At 44.0% G+C, this 17,636-nt stretch overlaps 1 protein-coding gene across 8 annotated transcripts in view; it reads left to right on the forward strand.

Moving 5' to 3' along the window:
- The first annotated feature begins 4,258 nt into the window (after positions 1-4,258).
- LOC129561553 (HAUS augmin-like complex subunit 3) overlaps positions 4,259-17,636 on the forward strand; it is a 100,549-nt gene continuing 87,171 nt past the window's right edge. For 5 of the 8 annotated variants that reach the window (XM_088836609.1, XM_088836607.1, XM_088836608.1 and 2 more), the window contains exons 1-2: positions 4,259-4,733; positions 5,996-6,053. Coding sequence is in view for 3 of the 8 variants with exons in the window: in XM_088836604.1 (XP_088692730.1) it covers positions 6,585-7,487; positions 8,850-9,289; positions 11,037-11,265 (1,572 nt within the window). In the remaining 5 variants the exon portion in view is untranslated. Of the gene's footprint in view, positions 4,734-5,342; positions 5,471-5,995; positions 6,054-6,439; positions 7,488-8,849; positions 9,290-11,036; positions 11,266-17,636 lie in introns of all 8 variants that reach the window. The other 3 variants (XM_088836604.1, XM_088836603.1, XM_088836605.1) reach the window with 3 other exon arrangements.

The raw sequence follows: 17,636 nt of genomic DNA on the forward strand, positions 1-17,636 counted from the left end.
TCTCTCTGTCTTCCCGTTCTTTCCATCCCTTTGTTGGGCTTCCCTCCCCTCAGTCCCCTGGGCGCTCTCGGTGGTCCTCCCACTGTATCAGGAGCCTCGGCCTTCTGGGAGACCCTGCAGATCAAAGGCCTCCCCTTCCTAGGAGCTGGCTGCCGGGACCCCAGTGTCAGAGCTGCCTGCCTGGATGTCCCCTGGAGGTGGAGATGGAAGCCATCCCCCCGCCATCCTGGGTCTGTTTGCCAGGCGGGAGGTCTTGCTGCCAACCTCAGACTCGGCCCCTGGGGCTGGGGCACTAGCCCGAGGACAGTGGGGCCCTCAGGGTGTTCCGGGCCTGCCAGCTGAGCTTTGCCGGCACCTCAGCCACCTCCGTGTCAAGTGCCCTTCGTGCACGGCGGCCATCGGCTCTCAGGGCGGCCCTGGGAGAAGCCCCGGGACCTGGCCTCGGTATCCCCGGAACACCCTGTTGTGCAGGTGGGGGTGTGAGGCCCCAGCAGAGGCACCCCAGGAGGAAGAGCCCCGTCAGGGGTGGGGAGCCAGGGTGGGAACCTGGGGTGCCATCCTGGGCTGGCTGCAGCCCACGAGGCGGCTCCCTGAGGTCTGCGGGCAGGTGAGGGGTGCCTGCAGGAGGGGATCTGGAGGGACCCCTGGGGACTCTGAGTTCCTTCTCCATCCCCCCGGCAGAAAGCAGTACTCCGGCCTCTTGTACTGGGCGAGTCCCTGGGGGCACCTCTAGGAGAGAAGAGAACCCTGCCGGGAACACTGCTGGGGCCTTGAGCCACGAGCACTTGGGTTTGAATGTGAATGCGGGTGTCTGAATTCCAACTATTACTATGAGTTTAAATCACCACCACTTTTTAAAAAAAATTCTTAATGTTTTTGGCTGAGCCACACAGCATGTGGGATCTTAGTTCTCCGATTAGAGACTGAACCTGCACCCCCAGCGTGGGAAGTGTGGTCCTAACCACAGGACCACCGGGAAGGCCTTCCACCTTTTACTGAGGGCATGAACACTTCAGGTGATTAGCGCCGACGTCCTCCCCCGGCCTGTCTCAGACAGGAAGCCGCGTCTCAGGCAGGGCGTCTGTCTTTTTTGGGTCACCTGCCGGAAGGCAGTGCCCTGTGCCCCGACCCTAGCCCTCTGGGACGCCTCCACCACCAAATGCCTTGAGCCCACTCCAGGCCTGCTTTACAGCCAGCCCCCCACAGCCTGCACCCAGGCGGGCCACCTGCCCGTGCTCTCCTTGGTGGCCAGAACAGCCCAGGGTGGTCTTGCTGCCCCATCACCTCCAGGATTAAACCCAGCTGCCTGCCCTCTTCCCATCCACTCCTGGGCCTTCGGCTCGGCCTGAGCCCACCCCGGCCCTCCACGCTCCCCTCTGTTTGCAGCTTGGAAAGTCAGTCTTCTGTCACTTTTTAATGGCCGTGATTTGGTCGCCCAGATTGGTGCTTGTTTGAGCTGGTTACTCAGGCTGGTCACCTCTCCTTCCCCAGCTCCTTGCCAGGCCAGGCCTGCAGGGCACACTAGCCCTGGTGGGATCTCTGCAGAACATCAGTGGGATTATGCCCCTTGCCCATTTAGTCCGCCTCTCACCCGCTCCTTCTTCGTTGCCTCTTGCTTCCCCGGCCTGTCCTGATGCTCTTTACCGGACCCCAAGCCCTCCCAGGCCCCTGCTGCCCCACCCCACCTCCACCAGCTCCAGCCGGGGGTCATCTTGGTCAGCGCCTCACCTCACCCACTCAGGAGTTTGAGGACTGAGTTTTCCCCTGTGTCATGTGATTGTCAGAGTGATGGAAGACAAGCTGGCTCTCCTCCCACCCACCCCAGCCCCATAGTGCAGGGCACCCGGACGGTGTTCTCCTGGCCGGGACGGAGCAGGAGGAGAGAGGAACGAGAGCCACCTCTTGCTCAGCTGGACGCAGACACTCATCCAGACCCGCGTTCTCTGGCCGTCAGGCTCGCTCTCCACGTGGGGCACCCCTGCCTCTGGCTCTTGCCATCTGTGTCACTTTTGTGACGGCAGGATGGAGCTTTTCACACTGTGTGTCACTTCCCACTAGGAGGGTGGAGTCCCACCACCATCACCGAAAACTACATCTGAGAAGAGACGACCTTCAACAGCAGACTGCAGTCTGACGCCTCTGAAAACTTGTCTGAAACCTAAAACACATTTTAATATCAACAGGAGAAAAAAAAAAGATTTTCACCAGAAGGAAGGTAACAACAAACACAGCTATGTTTTGGTCTGTTTAGTCCAGCCAGGTCTCAGACTTGCTCGGGGAAGAGTCATTCCCGGTTCCCTTTACCTTTTGACTCCCTTTGCCGTGTGCTTAAGTCACTCAGTCGTGTCTGACTCTGCCACCCCATGGACTGTATGTAACCCGCCAGGCTCCACTGTCCACAGCGATTCTCCAGGCAAGAATACTGGAGTGGGTTGCCATGCCCTCCTCTTTGACTCCCTGCTGCTGCTGCTGCTAAGTCACCTCAGTCGTGCCCGACTCTGTGTGACCCCTTAGACGGAAGCCCACCCGGCTCCCCTGTCCCTGGGATTCTCCAGGCAAGAACACTGGAGTGGGTTGCCATTTCCTTCTCCAATGTGTGAAAGTGAAAAGTGAACATGAAGGCACTCAGTCGTGTCAGACCCTTAGCTAAGTTCCCTTAAAACCCCAAATGAATTTGATTGGAGGAAAGAAAGCTTGTCCAGGAAGTAAGTGTAACACACTTGCTTTCGTAAATTCCAATGCACCCTCAAGTACAGAAGTGCCCTAATAAGTTTCCAAGGAAAGTCTTTGAGCCTGAAGAGTTAAACCTATAGTATTTTCATTTGTACTCAGTGGGCTAATACCATTGTGATTTTTACTTTATATTTTAACGTTTTTTTGGCACCAGGAACATCTTTCAAGCAAATGACTAAGGTCAGCAGTTCGAAGTCATGTGGGGGACTTGTGGGCCCAGGGAACGACTCAGGAGTCCCTCAGAAAAGTTGAGTTCTAGTTCAGATCAGCGAGCTGGGGTCTCACCCTCGTTTTCCAGGATCTTTCTACAGAGCAGCCCTTTTCTTCCTGCGTCTTTGCTTCAGTCTCCTCTTGAGTTCCTCCTCCCAGTCTATAAATATCCCCAAGTTCCTCCCATCTTAAAACCCAAACCCTCCCCCAGCGTTGCATCCCCACCCCCGTCTCCTGTTCTCCTGCTGCTTTCTCTAGCTCTGCCTCAATCTTTGCCTCTTCAGCAGAATTTCTTGAAGGGACTGCCTTCCGGGTGAGGCTCCCCAACCCCATCCCCACGGCTGGGCGGGGAGTCTTCCCGGTCTCCCCCAGGGGGAGGGTGTGTGTGTGTCTAACCCCGCCTCCCAGTTCGTCAACCGGACCCTCTCTTCCCGGGTCCTGGCCCCTGCGTTCAGGCAGTGCACCGCTCTGCGAGGTTTCTTCTCCTGTAATGCTTTTTCCGACCATTTTAGGCTTCACTGTCGTTAGAAGAGGAGGATCAAAAAGTAGAACAAACGAAGAATTAATAAACAGGTTCAAGTCCAGATTAAAATTCATGGTATCTGCCTTGAAACATTATTCCTTCTCTTCTTAAAAAATATTAAGAAAAGTTACCCGGAGTGACTTCTGCCCTGCCAGTGTCACATTAGACTAGGACGTTACCGAACAAGCCACCTTAGAGCCATTTGATGCTGGGGGTTGCGGAGTACGATGGGGTAGTAGTGACCAGGGCCCCAGCCTTGCTCACTGACATGTTAACTTGCAGAAAACTGGTAAGTAAAACAAAATTATTTGTGTCTGGTAGAGATGCCTGGTGGCTCAGAGGTTAAAGCGTCTGCCCCCAATGCGGGAGACCCGGGTTCGATCCTTGGGTAGGGAAGATCTCCTGGAGAAGGAAATGGTAACCGACTACAGAATTCTTGCCTGGAGAATCCCGTGGACGGAGAAGCCTGGTAGGTTACCGTCCACGAGAGTAGGACACGACTGAGCGACTTTACTACTACTACTGGAGATGCAAATGCGTTCTGTCCGATACAAACGGTAACCTCAAAGTTCTGCTTCACTGGGCTGTGGCGTCCACCAGGGTTCGTCCAACGTGCAGCTCTCGTTTGAGCCCTGCTCGTCTCGCCGACTACACACCCTCCGTCGCTGGCACCCTGCTTTAAAACCCGTGCTCCATCTTGTGACACACATCCGCTCAACGAGTCAAACAGTTTCGCGGTTTTAAAAAGTCCTGTGTTGCAGATGGGGTTGTCCGGGGAAGAGAGGCCTCGGGAACGAAGAGCTTCTGGAAGACGGCGTTCGTCACGAGGCTGAGAGGCGAGACGTCTGCTCGGCGACTCCGTCCACGCTCACTGCGGACGGCGGCGCGGCCCGGGGCCCGCGGAGGACCGGGGACCCGGCCACCCGGCGGGCCGGCGGCAACGCGGAGCGGGTTGTGCTGCGCGCTCCCCACGCAACGAGGCTGCGCCGGAACACCGGCTCCTCAGAGGCGGACGGCGGCCTGCGTGCGGGGTACCGGCGGCGCTCCGCCAGGAGACCCGCTTGAGCCAGGGAGCCAATCAGCTCTCTCCCTGCTGGTGGACGTCAGGCCCGGGCCCCGCCCCTTCCGATACTGCGCCTGCGCGGGCGGTCGCCCGAGGCCGGGGTCTCGGTCCTTTGCGCGCGCGCGCGAGCGGCCCTCCCGTGAGGCCTTGCGGGGCTGGGCGGCGGCGGCGGGCGTCTGAGGGGCGCGAGCCGAGCTTCCTGAGGTGAGCGGCTCCGGACTCGCGGTTCCCTCAGGCGGGCGGTGGGACGGTGGGAGCGGCGCTGGTCAGCGGCTGCGTCTTCTTTCCGGGCGCCCCTGGGGACGTCTTTCGGGCGCGCGAGTAGTTTCCCGCGCAGCGCGGTCCTCAGCGGGAGGGGGCGCGGGGAGCCCTCGGAGGGGCTGGGGACTCCGGTGCGGGCCAGGGGGCGGCCGGAGACTGAGGGCTCCGGTGCGGGCCAGGGGGCGGCGGGCCGGGCCGGGGGCTCAGTGCCGGGAGAGGCGAGGGGCGCGGCCGCAAACGGGTCTGCAGTGCCGGCGGGGAGTGGCGGGGGGCGCGGCTCTCGGGGCCCCAGGCCGCTGGGCCCTGGAGGCTCTGCTGGCGCGCGAGGCCGCGCTCCAGCCCCGCTGGCCGGCCGGCTCCCGCTTAGTCGGTTCAGTTCCGTCGCTCAGTCGTGTCCGACTCTGCGACCCCACGGATTGCAGCGCGCCAGGCCGCCCTGTCCATCACCGACTCCCGCAGTTCACTCAGACTCATGTCCATCGAGCCGGTGATGCCATCCAGCCACCTCATCCTCTGTCGTCCCCTTCTCCTCCCGCCCCCAATCCTTCCCAGCATCAGGGTCTTTTCCAGTGAGTCAGCTCTTCGCATCAGGTGGCCAAAGTATTGGAGCTTCAGCTTCAGCATCAGTCCTTCCGGTGAATATTCAGCACTGATCTCCTTTAGGAATTGACCCGCTTAAGGTTTGTGCGGTTTGTCGTCGCGCCGACTGGGCCGCCTCTGTGGGCGAATATTTGACGCGCACACGGATCGTTCATCGCTAAATGACACAGTATCACAGAGTGCCGCAGATTACTGGGTCCCTCCTCTGAACCTCCTGTTCCCATCGCTGCAGTTCGCAGCGTGGATTATTCAGTGGTCCCTTTGCTGAAAATAACAAACGCCTGAAATACCGTTATTTAAGGACAGCTCAGTCCTTTGTTAATCCTATGGATGGAGGAGCCTGGTTGGCTGTAGTCCGTGGAGTCACTGAGGGTCGGACATGACGGAGCGACTTCACTTTCACTTTTCACTTTCACACATTGGAGAAGGAAATGGCAACCCACTCCAGTGTTCTTGCCTGGAGAATCCCAGGGACGGGGGAGCCTGGCGGGCTTCTGTCTATGGGGTCGCACAGAGTCGGACACGACTGAAGTGACTTAGCAGCAGCGGTCCTTTGTTTCTTTTCAAGTCGGGTTGGTTCTTAACCCTGCTTTTCTCTGCACTAGGTTGGTCTTGTCTGACTTTGCTTTTTGCGTGAATGCGGCTGCTGACTAAGTCATTCAGGTAAATATTCAGTTGACTCTTCCTCAAAATCTGACCATATTTATTTCTGTCTTCTCGGAAAGGACAGGGAAAAGAGGTTGCTTAGTCACGTGACGGCGTGGATATGTTTAGATCCATCTATTTTGAATTGAAAACTGAATTTGCTGATCTATAAAATGTATCTTAAACCATGATACCTTTGGAAAAAATAAGATTTTCTTGTTAATCTTTCGTTACTTTTTCAGTGTTCTGAGTAATACTCTAATTACTTCTTTGTCAGATTTTTAAGCTACAGCTATCTCTGGGTTAGATAGTTCCCAAATATCTTATGATGTTTATCTGTATAATACTTTAAAAGATAGAGTCGCCTTATTTGTGGTCTAATACTTGTTTTTTTTCCCCTCTAGGATAAATTATTATAGATTCTAAAAATAATTTTCCCCCTTCTCTATGGACTTAATGTAAAATTAGTTTTGTATGTAGTTGGACTTATTTTCTAAATATCAACACCATTAAAGCCTTATCAGTTACAGAATTTTGGGTAGTTAAACCATGAGCTGTGGAAAAGAATTTGTGGAAACATTAAAAAAAATTGATTATCCCAAAGCTGATGTTCTTAATGGGGAAGATTTTGACTGGTTGTTTGTGGAAAATGAACCATTTTTGAAGTGGTTTTGTGGGAATGTGAATGAACAGAATATATTGTCTGAAGAGGAATTGGACGCTTTTAGCGTTCTTCAAAAATCACACAAGCCCATCCTAGAAGGAGCAGCATTGGATGAAGTTCTTAAAACCTGTAAAACTTCTGATTTAAAGACACCTACCTTGAATGACAAAGAGCTGGAGAAATTAGAGGATGAGGTTCAAACTCTGCAGAAATTAAAGAACCTAAAAATTCATCGACGTAATAAATGCCAGTTGATGGCTTCATTAACTAGTCACAAATCTCTGAGGTTAAATGCTAAAGAAGAAGAAATCAATAAAAAGTTGAAACAGAGTCAAGGAATTCTAAATGCTACAAATACCAAGATCAGTAACGAACTTCACACTCTTAATGATGGAGTTGCAAAGTTAATGATGTTCTTCAGACAGTCTAATTTGGGTCAAGGAACAAATCCACTGGTGTTTTTATCTCAGTTTTCATTGCAAAACTATCTAAGCCAAGAAGAGCAAAGTACGGCAGCATTAACCTTATATACCAAAAAACAGTTCTTTCAAGGTATACATGAAGTAGTTGAAAGTTCAAATGAAGAAAATTTTCAACTTTTAGATATGCAGGCACCATCTATTTGTGATAATCAAGAAGTTCTTGAGGAGAGACGGCTAGAAATGGCTAGGCTGCAGCTGGCATACATTTGTGCTCAACATCAGTTAATTCACTTGAAAGCAAATAATTTGAGCCTAAAGTCAAGTATAAAGTGGGCAGAGGAGAATCTTCATAGTCTCACTAACAAGGTAAGCATGAAAAATGAGACTGGATTCATATTTAAGTTGTTGTTAATTATGAAATAAGTATTGGGAGATCCCCTAGAGAAGGGAATGGCAACCTACTACAGTATTCTTGCCTGGAGAATTCCATAGGAGGAGCTGGTGGGCTATAGTCTGCTGCTGCTGCTGCTAAGTCGCTTGAGTCGTGTCCAACTCTGTGGGACCCCATAGACGCCAGCCCACCAGGCTCCGCCGCCCTGGGATTCTCCAGGCAAGAACACTGAAGTGGGTTGCTGTTTCTTTCTCCAATGCATGAAAGTGAAAAGTGAAAGTGAAGTCACTCAGTCCTGTCTGACTCTCAGCGACCCAAGGACTGCAGCCCACCAGGCTCCTCCGTCCATGGGATTTTCCAGGCAAGAGTACTGGAGTGGGGTGCCATCGCCTTCTCGGGGCTATCGTATGTGGGGCTGCAAATAGTTGGACACGACTGAGTGACTCACATACTGGTAGTAAAGTACTGTAGAAAGGGGGATGTAGTAAGTAATTCCATTTTCTTGTTTTCTGCTCCGTGTTTAGTTGTGTGTGTTACTGTCTCACACATAGATCTTAGTCCACTAAGGGCAGAAATAGCAATCGTGACCCAGCCATGTTGTCTCTCATTTGCAAAAGTCCTTTTGCATCCTGTGTTGGTTCATACACAAGTAAGGCTGACACTGCCTTTTTATGGTGAATAAGTGAAGAGCCTTATTGCTGTTACGGGTAGTCTGCCTTATTTGCTCTGACCAGAGGATGGTGCTGATGAAATCCAGTTCAGTGGATTGAAACTCTTGATTGTTTTTTTAAGAATGTACAGATGTATTAAAGATATCTACCTGCACTGTTGGGTCGCTTGCTTTCCTAGTCATGTAACCAGTAAGAAGCTTTTCTGAAGCTAAATACCTATAATTGTCACAAACTTCAGAATGATGTGTGAAGTCCTGTCATTCTGTAGAAGTTCTAAAGTCAACAAACAGGGTGGGAGAATAGCTACTGAGATTATTTTAAGAACAGCATAAATAGCATACATTAGCGTTTAGTATGTAGTGTGGTAATGGGTGATTTTTTTTTTTTAAGACAAACCTGACCAAAAAAAATCTCTGTTTTGGTAGCCATTTATGTGTATAGTATTTTACACAGTAGTAATAGCATTAAAATTTAGCAATTCATAATGGCTTTACTCTTGGTTTCATCTTCACTGTGCCATTTTAAACTGTGATTTTGGCTTTTGTTAATATGAAACAAGTTTCTATTCATGAGTATGTTATAACCTAAAATGGAAAGTGAAAGTAATTTTAAAACTATTCCTACTTTGTATTTACTGTTTGAAATGTAATTGTTTTCTTTGTGTAGGCTCTTGGCAAAGATAATTTGGATGCTAAAATTTCTAGCTTGAACAGTGAAATTCTGAAACTTGAAGAACAAATCACTCATATAAAAGACAAAATTTTGCCTGCTGTGGTGAAAGAGAATGCCCAGTTATTGAATATGCCAGTTGTAAAGGGCGATTTTGATCGACAGATTGCTAAACAAGACTATTACACAGCAAGACAAGAGTTAGTTTTAAATCAGTTGATAAAGCAAAAGGCATCGTTTGAACTTCTTCATTTATCATATGAAATTGAATTGAGAAAGCATTGGGACATATATCGTCAGCTGGAAAACTTGGTTCACCTACTTAATCAAAGTAATTTGATGTTCCACCAGCGATTAGAAATGCTAACGGACCCATCAGTATCTCAGCAGATAAATCCAAGGAATACCATTGATACCAAGGATTATTCTACTCATAGGTAGGTTTCTTTGTTTCTTTAGTGAGTAATTATTTTTCTGTTTGTTTTTGTAAAGTAGTAGAGTTTGAACTGAAATTTGTGAAAGTTTAAAAAGTTCTTTGCGCTTCATTTTTGGTGTTTGTATTCTTCCACCTTTCTGTTATGTGGGTCTATGTTTCTTTTAATTTTTTTTTCCCCCAATTCCTCAGTTAATTTAATTTTTAAAAATTTTTTGAAATTGAAGGCCAACCCTTTTCATTTATATTAGATGTAGAAGTAGCTGGTTTAGAGGTGAGGTGGATGGTTTGGAGAATTGAAAATATACAATACAAGGCTTTATTCATGTTTGGATGCTATTATTTAGATACTTTTCGATTTGGGGTAGGAGGCTAACTCCAGCAGGAAGTTTGAATGCAGCTTGGTGTATAGCAAAAGTATTGCTGAGCAGAGAATTGATTGCATGTGGAGAAGGCAGCAGTCGAGAGGAGAGAAGACTTCATTTTTGCATCTAGTCAGGTGAATCAGTAAGAATGACTGCTAGCTTCTGGTCTCTTCTGGATGTCTGAGCAATAAATGGTATGGAGATACTGAAATTGAACAGCTAAAGGAGTAAAAGAATTAAAAAATCTGGATTCTACTGCTGCTTTTTCTCTAGACTAAAAGAAGATCGTCTAATACTTTTTACTCTTATTAATGAAATGGAGGCCATGGATAGGGCTAGGTCATTGCACAGTTTTGGAAGCTGGCATTGATATCATGATTCTGTGTGAATGGTGCCCCCTGGAATTGTGTAGTCACATTCCACAAGAACAGAACTAGCCTTGGACTTGAACTGGTTTGGGTCTTCCTTGGGGCTCAGATGGTAAAAGAATCTGCCTGCAGTGCAGGAGACCTGGGTTTGATCCCTGGGTCCAGAAGATCCCTTGGAGATGGGAATGGTTTCTCACTCCCATATTCTTGCCTGGTGAATTCCATGGACAGAGGAAATTGGCAGCCTACAGTCCATGGAGTCGCGAGAGTTGGGACACAACTGAGCGACTAACACTTTCACTAGTTTTCACTTTGAACCAGTTTCAGGAAGACTCCAAGAAAAAGAGCAGATACTTTTTGTCATATATCTGTAGAAGGTGCTGCCTCACATTTTCCCGTTTGTACTGTAGGATTTTTCTGCCTTTAATGTTTGAAGTATTAAAATGGCCTCTTGGCTCATTAGGAATTTAATTTGTCAAGCAAATGTAGACATGACTGGAGTAGCAAGTTTACTATTAATATTTATGTAGCTTGTATTTTCAATTTTTCTCTTTTAATTCTACCACAGTCCTTTAAAATTAGCTAGATGTTTAAGATGTGAAAATAAAATCTCAAAGATTGACTTGACTTAGGTCTTACATGACAGAACTCAGACCTAAGTCTTCTGTTTGAAGTTCTTTGCTGTTTCTGCAACATCATAGTTGTGTTCTGTGAAAGAAGTGTTTTCTAGGGCGGTGTCTCTGAAATGTACTTTAATTGAAGTAGGTTAATGGCAGTTAACATCAAAAAGAATTTTATGTCTAAAACTTGGAAGATGGGAAAACTGGGAATTCAGATACAGTAATTAGAATATGTGTTTTTGTAATGAGATAGTATTGTAGTTGGAAAGTTTTTAATTGTTTGATTAATATTTACAAATTGTTAGCTTTCCCCAAATATGCCCCAGTATAGTGGGTTATAATTTTGAAAACTGTACTGACCTAAGAATTTTTTTCTAATTTTTATTTCCACATTTTAGGCTTTATCAACTTTTAGAAGGAGAGAATAAGAAAAAAGAATTGTTTATAACCCATGGAAACCTGGAAGAAGTAGCTGAGAAATTAAAACAGGATGTTTCTTTGGTACAAGAGCAGTTGGTAGTATCTGCTCAAGAACATTCTTTCTTTCTGTCCAAACTAAACAATGATGTGAACATGCTTTGTGAAGCTTTGTATCAAGGAGGAAATCAGCTTTTGCTTAGCGATCAGGTAAGTGCTTACCATGGTAATTAAAAATGCTTAAAAAAAAATTGTAAAAGATACTGAAGAAAATGTTAACATGAAGAAAATATTACCCCATTTCCCTGATAGTAACATTTTTATATCTCATTTTTATTCACGTATAAATACATTTTTCAAGTAGTCTTGGTCAAAGTTTTAAAAATTTATTAAATATTTCAGATATGAAAGGATATGTAATGTTTATGGTAAGAATTAAAAATAAAACCATCCCTGTATTTTTTTCACCTGTTGAACACACAGAGGATTGCTCTTATATCTTTAAAATTCTGTGTACCCTTAGTAATAGCATGCTCCTTCTAATAGCATTCCCCTCTCTTTTTTCAGGGAGGAACTACTATGCTAAGTTCTGTCATTTGCTTTCTTTTATTTAATACAGACTGTGTGTTATTTAGTTTTGTATGTTTGTGAACTTTATATAGATTGTATTATATATATTCTTCAGTAACTTGCTTATTTCTTAATATGATTTTGGGTTTCATCCATGTGGATATTTGTAAAACTTAGCTCATTCATAGTTTTCTCTTTTGTGTAGTTATATTCCCTTATGTGAAATTCCACAATTTAATTGCCTGTTCTGTTGACAGACATTTAGATTATTTCCAGCTTTTGCTGTTGCGGATCACACTGCTACGGATAGCCTGTTGCGTGTCTTACAGATTCATGTCTCTCTCTCTGTCCCCTCACATAGGAGTGGAATTGCTGAGTAACAGGTTCTGTTTTACATCATACATCAAACTGATTTTAGAAGTGGTTGTACCATATTGTACCAGCAGTGTTCAAGAGATGCTCTTTTACCATATTTTTTTTCATCACATAGTGCTATTTGCGTTTATAATTTTCTCTCACTCTGCATAGATATAAACTAGCATCCCGTTGAGGTTATAATTTGCATTTCTCTGATGATCATGGAGGTTGAGCCCCTTTTGGGTAGGAGTTCTTTTACATATTTCAAATGCCAATCATTTGTCAGTGATGTGTATTGCATATGTTTGCTCCCTATTTGTGTCTTGTTTTTTTCTTTTTTATTGTTACCTGTTTGTTTTTAACTTTTTTTTTTAAGATTTCAATTTTGATGTTGTTTATCACTCTTAGGGTTTGCCCTTTTTTGTATCTTGTGAAAGTTTGCCTTTAACATAGTAATGACAGTCCCTTTTGCTTTATCTTAAAAGTTTATGCTTTTCTAGTTCAGTTCTTTAATCCATCAGGAGTTTATGACATAAGAAGTAGAGTTTTAATTTTATTGTTATTTTTCCCCCATGAATAACCAAATTGTCCCATTACCACTTATTGAGGCATCCAAATTTAAAATCAGGATCTTTCTGGTGAAAGGACCCTCATACATTAAAATCCATAAAAGATCCTCCTTAAATGTCGTTTGCCTTCATGTGTGTTTGCTTAGATATTTAGAGCACTACCAGTTCTGAACCATAAGCTGGGTTCAAAGTCTGTTTTGGAGGACGAGATGGTTGGATGGCATCACCGACTCAATGGACATGAGTTTGAGTGAGCTCTGGGAGAAATGGTGAAGGATGGGGAAGCCTGGCGTGCTGCAGCCCCTTGGGTTGCAAGGAATTTGACACGACTGAGTGACTGAACAACAGCAGATGATTCCTATCTGGACTGTGATTCTAACCAAGGGCTCTTCCTGCTCTGGCCGTCCTGATCTTAAGATTGTCGGTGTCCTTAGTTTATTACAGAGACAGCCACCTGTCTGACTCCCTACCTTCTCTGGGCTGCACTGCTCATCTTGTCAGTGTCAGGAGCCATGGATTCTGGTTTTTCAAGATTAGCAATTGGGTGGGAGGAGACGGGGACGACAGAGAATGAGGTGGCTGGATGGCATCACCGACTCGATGGACATGAGTTTGAGTGAACTCCGGGTGTTGGTGATGGACAGGGAGGCCTGGCGTGCTGTGATTCATGGGGTCGCGGAGAGTCGGACACGACTGAGTGACTGAACTGAACTGAACTGAGAGCAGCTTCTGGGCGCTCTTACCAGTCTGCATTGTTGTATGGATTTGTAGTCTTTTAAATCTTGTTATCTCTCTGTTGCTTTTAGGAAGCTTTTGGGTTTTGTTTTTGTTGTTGTGCTGGGTCTTCTGTTGTGGTGCTGGACTTTCCCTAGTTGCGGTGAACAGAGGCTCTTTAGTTGGGGCGTGGACTCTCTAGTTGCCCTATGGCATGCAGGATCTTAGTTCCCTGACCAGGCATCAAATCTGTGTCCCCTGCATTGTAAGGCAGATTTTTAATCACTGGACCACCAGGGAAGTCCTAGGAAGATATTGCTTTGTTTGACTCTTTAAATACTTCATTGCACTTTTTACATTTTTTCCTATGGAAGAATTGATCTGAATAACTAGCTTATCTTTTCTTGAAATAAGACAGCTTATGATTAGTTTTTTATTTTTATTTATTTTTTTTTAAATTATTTTATTTTATTTTTTTTTTGTGACTTTCTCAAAATTTATTTATTTATTTATTTTTTTATAATTTTTTTTTCTTTACAGTTAAAAGTATTTTTATTAAAAAAGCACAAATGCAAAGAAATGAACAGAGGAAAATTTATGCGTCGAACCTGGACTGGTCACTTATGATAATATACATGCTACAATTCCATTCTCCCCAATCATTCCACCTTCACCCTCTCCCACAGAGTCCCAAAGACTGTTCTAAATGCCTATGTCTCTTTTGCAGTCTCTTATACAGGGTTCAGGTTACCATTTTTCTAAATTCCATATATATGCGTTAATATACAGTATTGATGTTCTTCTTTCTGGCTTACTTCACTCTGTATAATTGGCTCCAATTTCATCCACCTCATTAAAACTGATTCAAATGCATTCTTTTTGATGGCTGAGAAATACTCCATTGTGTATATGTACCAAAGCTTTCTTATCCATTCGTCTGCAGATGGACATCTAGGTTGCTTCCATGTCCTGGCTATTATAAACAGTGCTGCAATGAACATTGGAGTACATGTGTCTCTTTCAATTCTGGTTTCCTCGGTGTGTATGCCCAGGAGTGCGATCGCTGGATCATATGGCAGTTCTATTTCCAGTTTTCTGAGGAATCTCCACACTGTTCTCCATAGTGGCTGTACTAGTTTGCATTCCCACCAACAGTGTAAGAGGGTTCCCTTCTCTCCACACCCTCTCCAGCATTTATTGCATGTAGACTTTTGGATAGCAGCCATTCTGACTGGTGTGAAATGGTATCTCATTGTGGTTTTGATTTGCATTTCTCTGATGATGAGAACAAATCATAGAAGAAATCAAAAGAGACATCAAAATATGCATAGAAATGAATGAAAATGAAAACACAACAACCCAAAACCTCTGGGACACTGTAAAAGCAGTGCTAAGGGGGAAGTTCATAGCAATACAGGCACACCTCAAGAAACAAGAAAAAAGTCAACTAAATAACCTAACTCTACATCTAAAGCAACTAGAAAAGGAAGAAATTTGCCTGCTATAGGTATCTTATAAAAGTAGAATCATATAATAATATTTGTCCTTTTTTCTTTGGCTTATCTCAGCATAATATCCTTAAGTATCATCCATATTGCATCAGGTGTGAGAATTTTATTCCTTTTTGGTGCTGAATATTCTGTTGTGTGTATATATCACATTTTATCTGTTCATCTGTATTTTATCATCACATTTTATCTATATAAGTGTTCATCTGTTCATAGACACTTGAGTTGTTTACACCTTTTATCTGTTGTGTATGATGCTGCTATGAATGTTGGTGTACGAGTGTTTGAGTCCCTGTTTTCATTCCTTTTGCGTATATGCCTTCGAGTGAATGCTGAATCATGGTAAGCCTGTGTTTAACTTTTTGAGAATCTGTCTGACGTTACCCAGCAGCTGTGCCAGGGTTCTGGTTTCTACATGTCCTCACCTACAGTTGTTACTTTCCCTTTTAAAAAAATGTGTAGTAGTCATCCTCATGGATATGAAGTGATACTTGTGATTAGTTTTTTAAAGTCTCCTATTACTGATTCTGTCTTCTTGATCTTTTAAATAATTATGTAAAAATCCTATGATGGTGGATTTGAAAATTTCTCATTGTAGTTCTATCAGTTTTTTATTTATATTTGAGTCTATTTTATAAGTTACATCCAAATTTAAAATTGCAGTGAATTATTATCCTGGTAGATTTAAATTGCAGTGATTTAACTGTTTAGCATTATATAATGACCCTGTATTGTGCTTTTTGTCTTAATTTTCTCTTGTCCGATATTAATTTTCCTATGCTATTTTTCTTTTGGTTAGTATTTGCAAAGTAGATGCTTTTTTCCTTTACTTAATGTATCTTTTATATTTTTCTTTTTATTTAGCATTATGAAATAAACATTTCCATGCTACAATAATTTTAATTTTTAATGCTTATAATACTCTGTTGATTTAATTACTGTGTCATAATTTCTGTAACCAGTCCACCATTTGGATGAACTCTTAGAGATATTATAGAATTATGAGGTTTCTTGGGTTATACACATTATTTTTTAGCTTTTGATACTGCCATATTGCTTTTCAAAGGAGTTTACCTACTTAAAATGTCACCAGCTATTTGAATGTCTACTAGATACCATTTATCATATGATACACCATAATTTCATGAGTTTCTAAGAAAGAAAAAGCTTTTTCATTTAAACTGACACAGTAATTTCTTATTTAGAATTTTTATTTCATACCTATTAGAAGATATCTTTTAGGTATGATAGACATAGATTTTTATCATATCCCTTAGGAATATACATTGAAAGGAAAAAGCCAATTAAAATGATTAAGGTATTTCTGAAACTTCACATTCAGTGTCCTTTTCTATGTTATTTCTTGACTCAAAGTATTTTTTGTGTTTTTCCACACTGTACATAAACAGTGTTGGTGATAGCAAAAAACTTATTGTTCAGTTGGTGAGTCGTTTCTGACTCCGCAACCCCATGGACTACGCCACACCAGGCTCCTCTGCCCTTAGCTGTCTCCTGGAATTTGCTCAAATTTATGTCCGTTGAGTCAGTGATGCTATCCAACCATCTCATTCTCTGTCTCCCACTTCTGCCCTCAATCTTTCCAGCATCAGGGTCTTTTCCAGTGAGTTGGCTCTTCACATCGTGGCCAGAGTATATGAGCTATAGTTTCAGCATCAATCCTTCCAGTGAATATTCACAGTTGATTCTCTTTAGGGTTGACTGGTTTGATCTCCTTGCTGTCCAAGGACTCTTCAAGAGTCTTCTCTAGCATCACAATTCAGAAGCATCAATTCTTCAGCGCTCAGCTTTCTTTATGGTCCACCTCTCACATCTGTACATGACTACTGGAAAAACCATAGCTTTGACTGTATGGACTTTGATCGGCCAGGTGATGTCAGCTTTTTAGTATGCTCTCTAGGTTTGTCATAGCTTTCCTTCCAGGGACAAGGGTCTTTCAATTTCTTGGCTGTGCTCACCATCTGCAGTGATTTTGGAGCCGAAGAAAATAAAATCTGTCAATTTCCATTTTTTCCTCTTCTATTTGCAATGAAGTGATGGGGGCTTTTGCCATTATCTTAGTTTTCTGAATGTTGAGTTTTAAGCCAGCTTTTTTACTCTCTTCTTTCACTCTCATCAAGAGGCTCTTTAGTTCCTCTTTACTTTCACTGACGAAATGTGGTCCACTGGAAATGGGAATGACAAACCACTCCGGTATTCTTGCCTCAAGAACCCCATGAACAGTATGAAAAAGCAGAAAACTAACTGACCTAATTTTAAAATGGGCTAAGGACTTGAATAGACATTTCTCTAAAGAATATATATAAATGGCCAACAGGTTTGTGAGTAGTTGCTCGATGTTACTAATTATCAGAGAAATGCAAAACAGAATCACAGTTGAGATATCACCTTACACCTATTATGACTATTATCAAAAAACCAAAAGAGTAGTGTTGGTGAGGACGTGGGGACATTGGATCCCTGGTACATTTTTGGTGGGAATGCAAAATGGTGAAGCTGCTGTGGAAAACAGTATGGAATTTCCTCAAAAAAATTAAAAATAGAACTACTGTATGATCCTGTGTTCCTCCTTCTGGGTATACATCCAGAGGAAATAAAAATAGGATATTAAAGAGATGTCTCCACTGACATGTTCATTGCAGCCCTGCTTGTAATAGCTAAGCTGTAGAAAAAACCTAAAAGTTCATCTATGGAGAAATGGAAAAAGAAAATATAGTAGTATATACATACAGTGAAATATTATTCAGCCTTAAAAAAAAATGCAAAATACCGCAACATGAACCTTGAGGAGATTATGCTAAGTGAAAATAAGCTAGTCCCAAGAAACAGTGCATGATCCCTCTCG

Source organism: Moschus berezovskii, chromosome 5, assembly GCF_049115385.1.
Source record: "Moschus berezovskii isolate FMDL1 chromosome 5, NW_MosBer_1.0, whole genome shotgun sequence".
Taxonomy (NCBI): Eukaryota; Metazoa; Chordata; class Mammalia; order Artiodactyla; family Moschidae; genus Moschus; species Moschus berezovskii.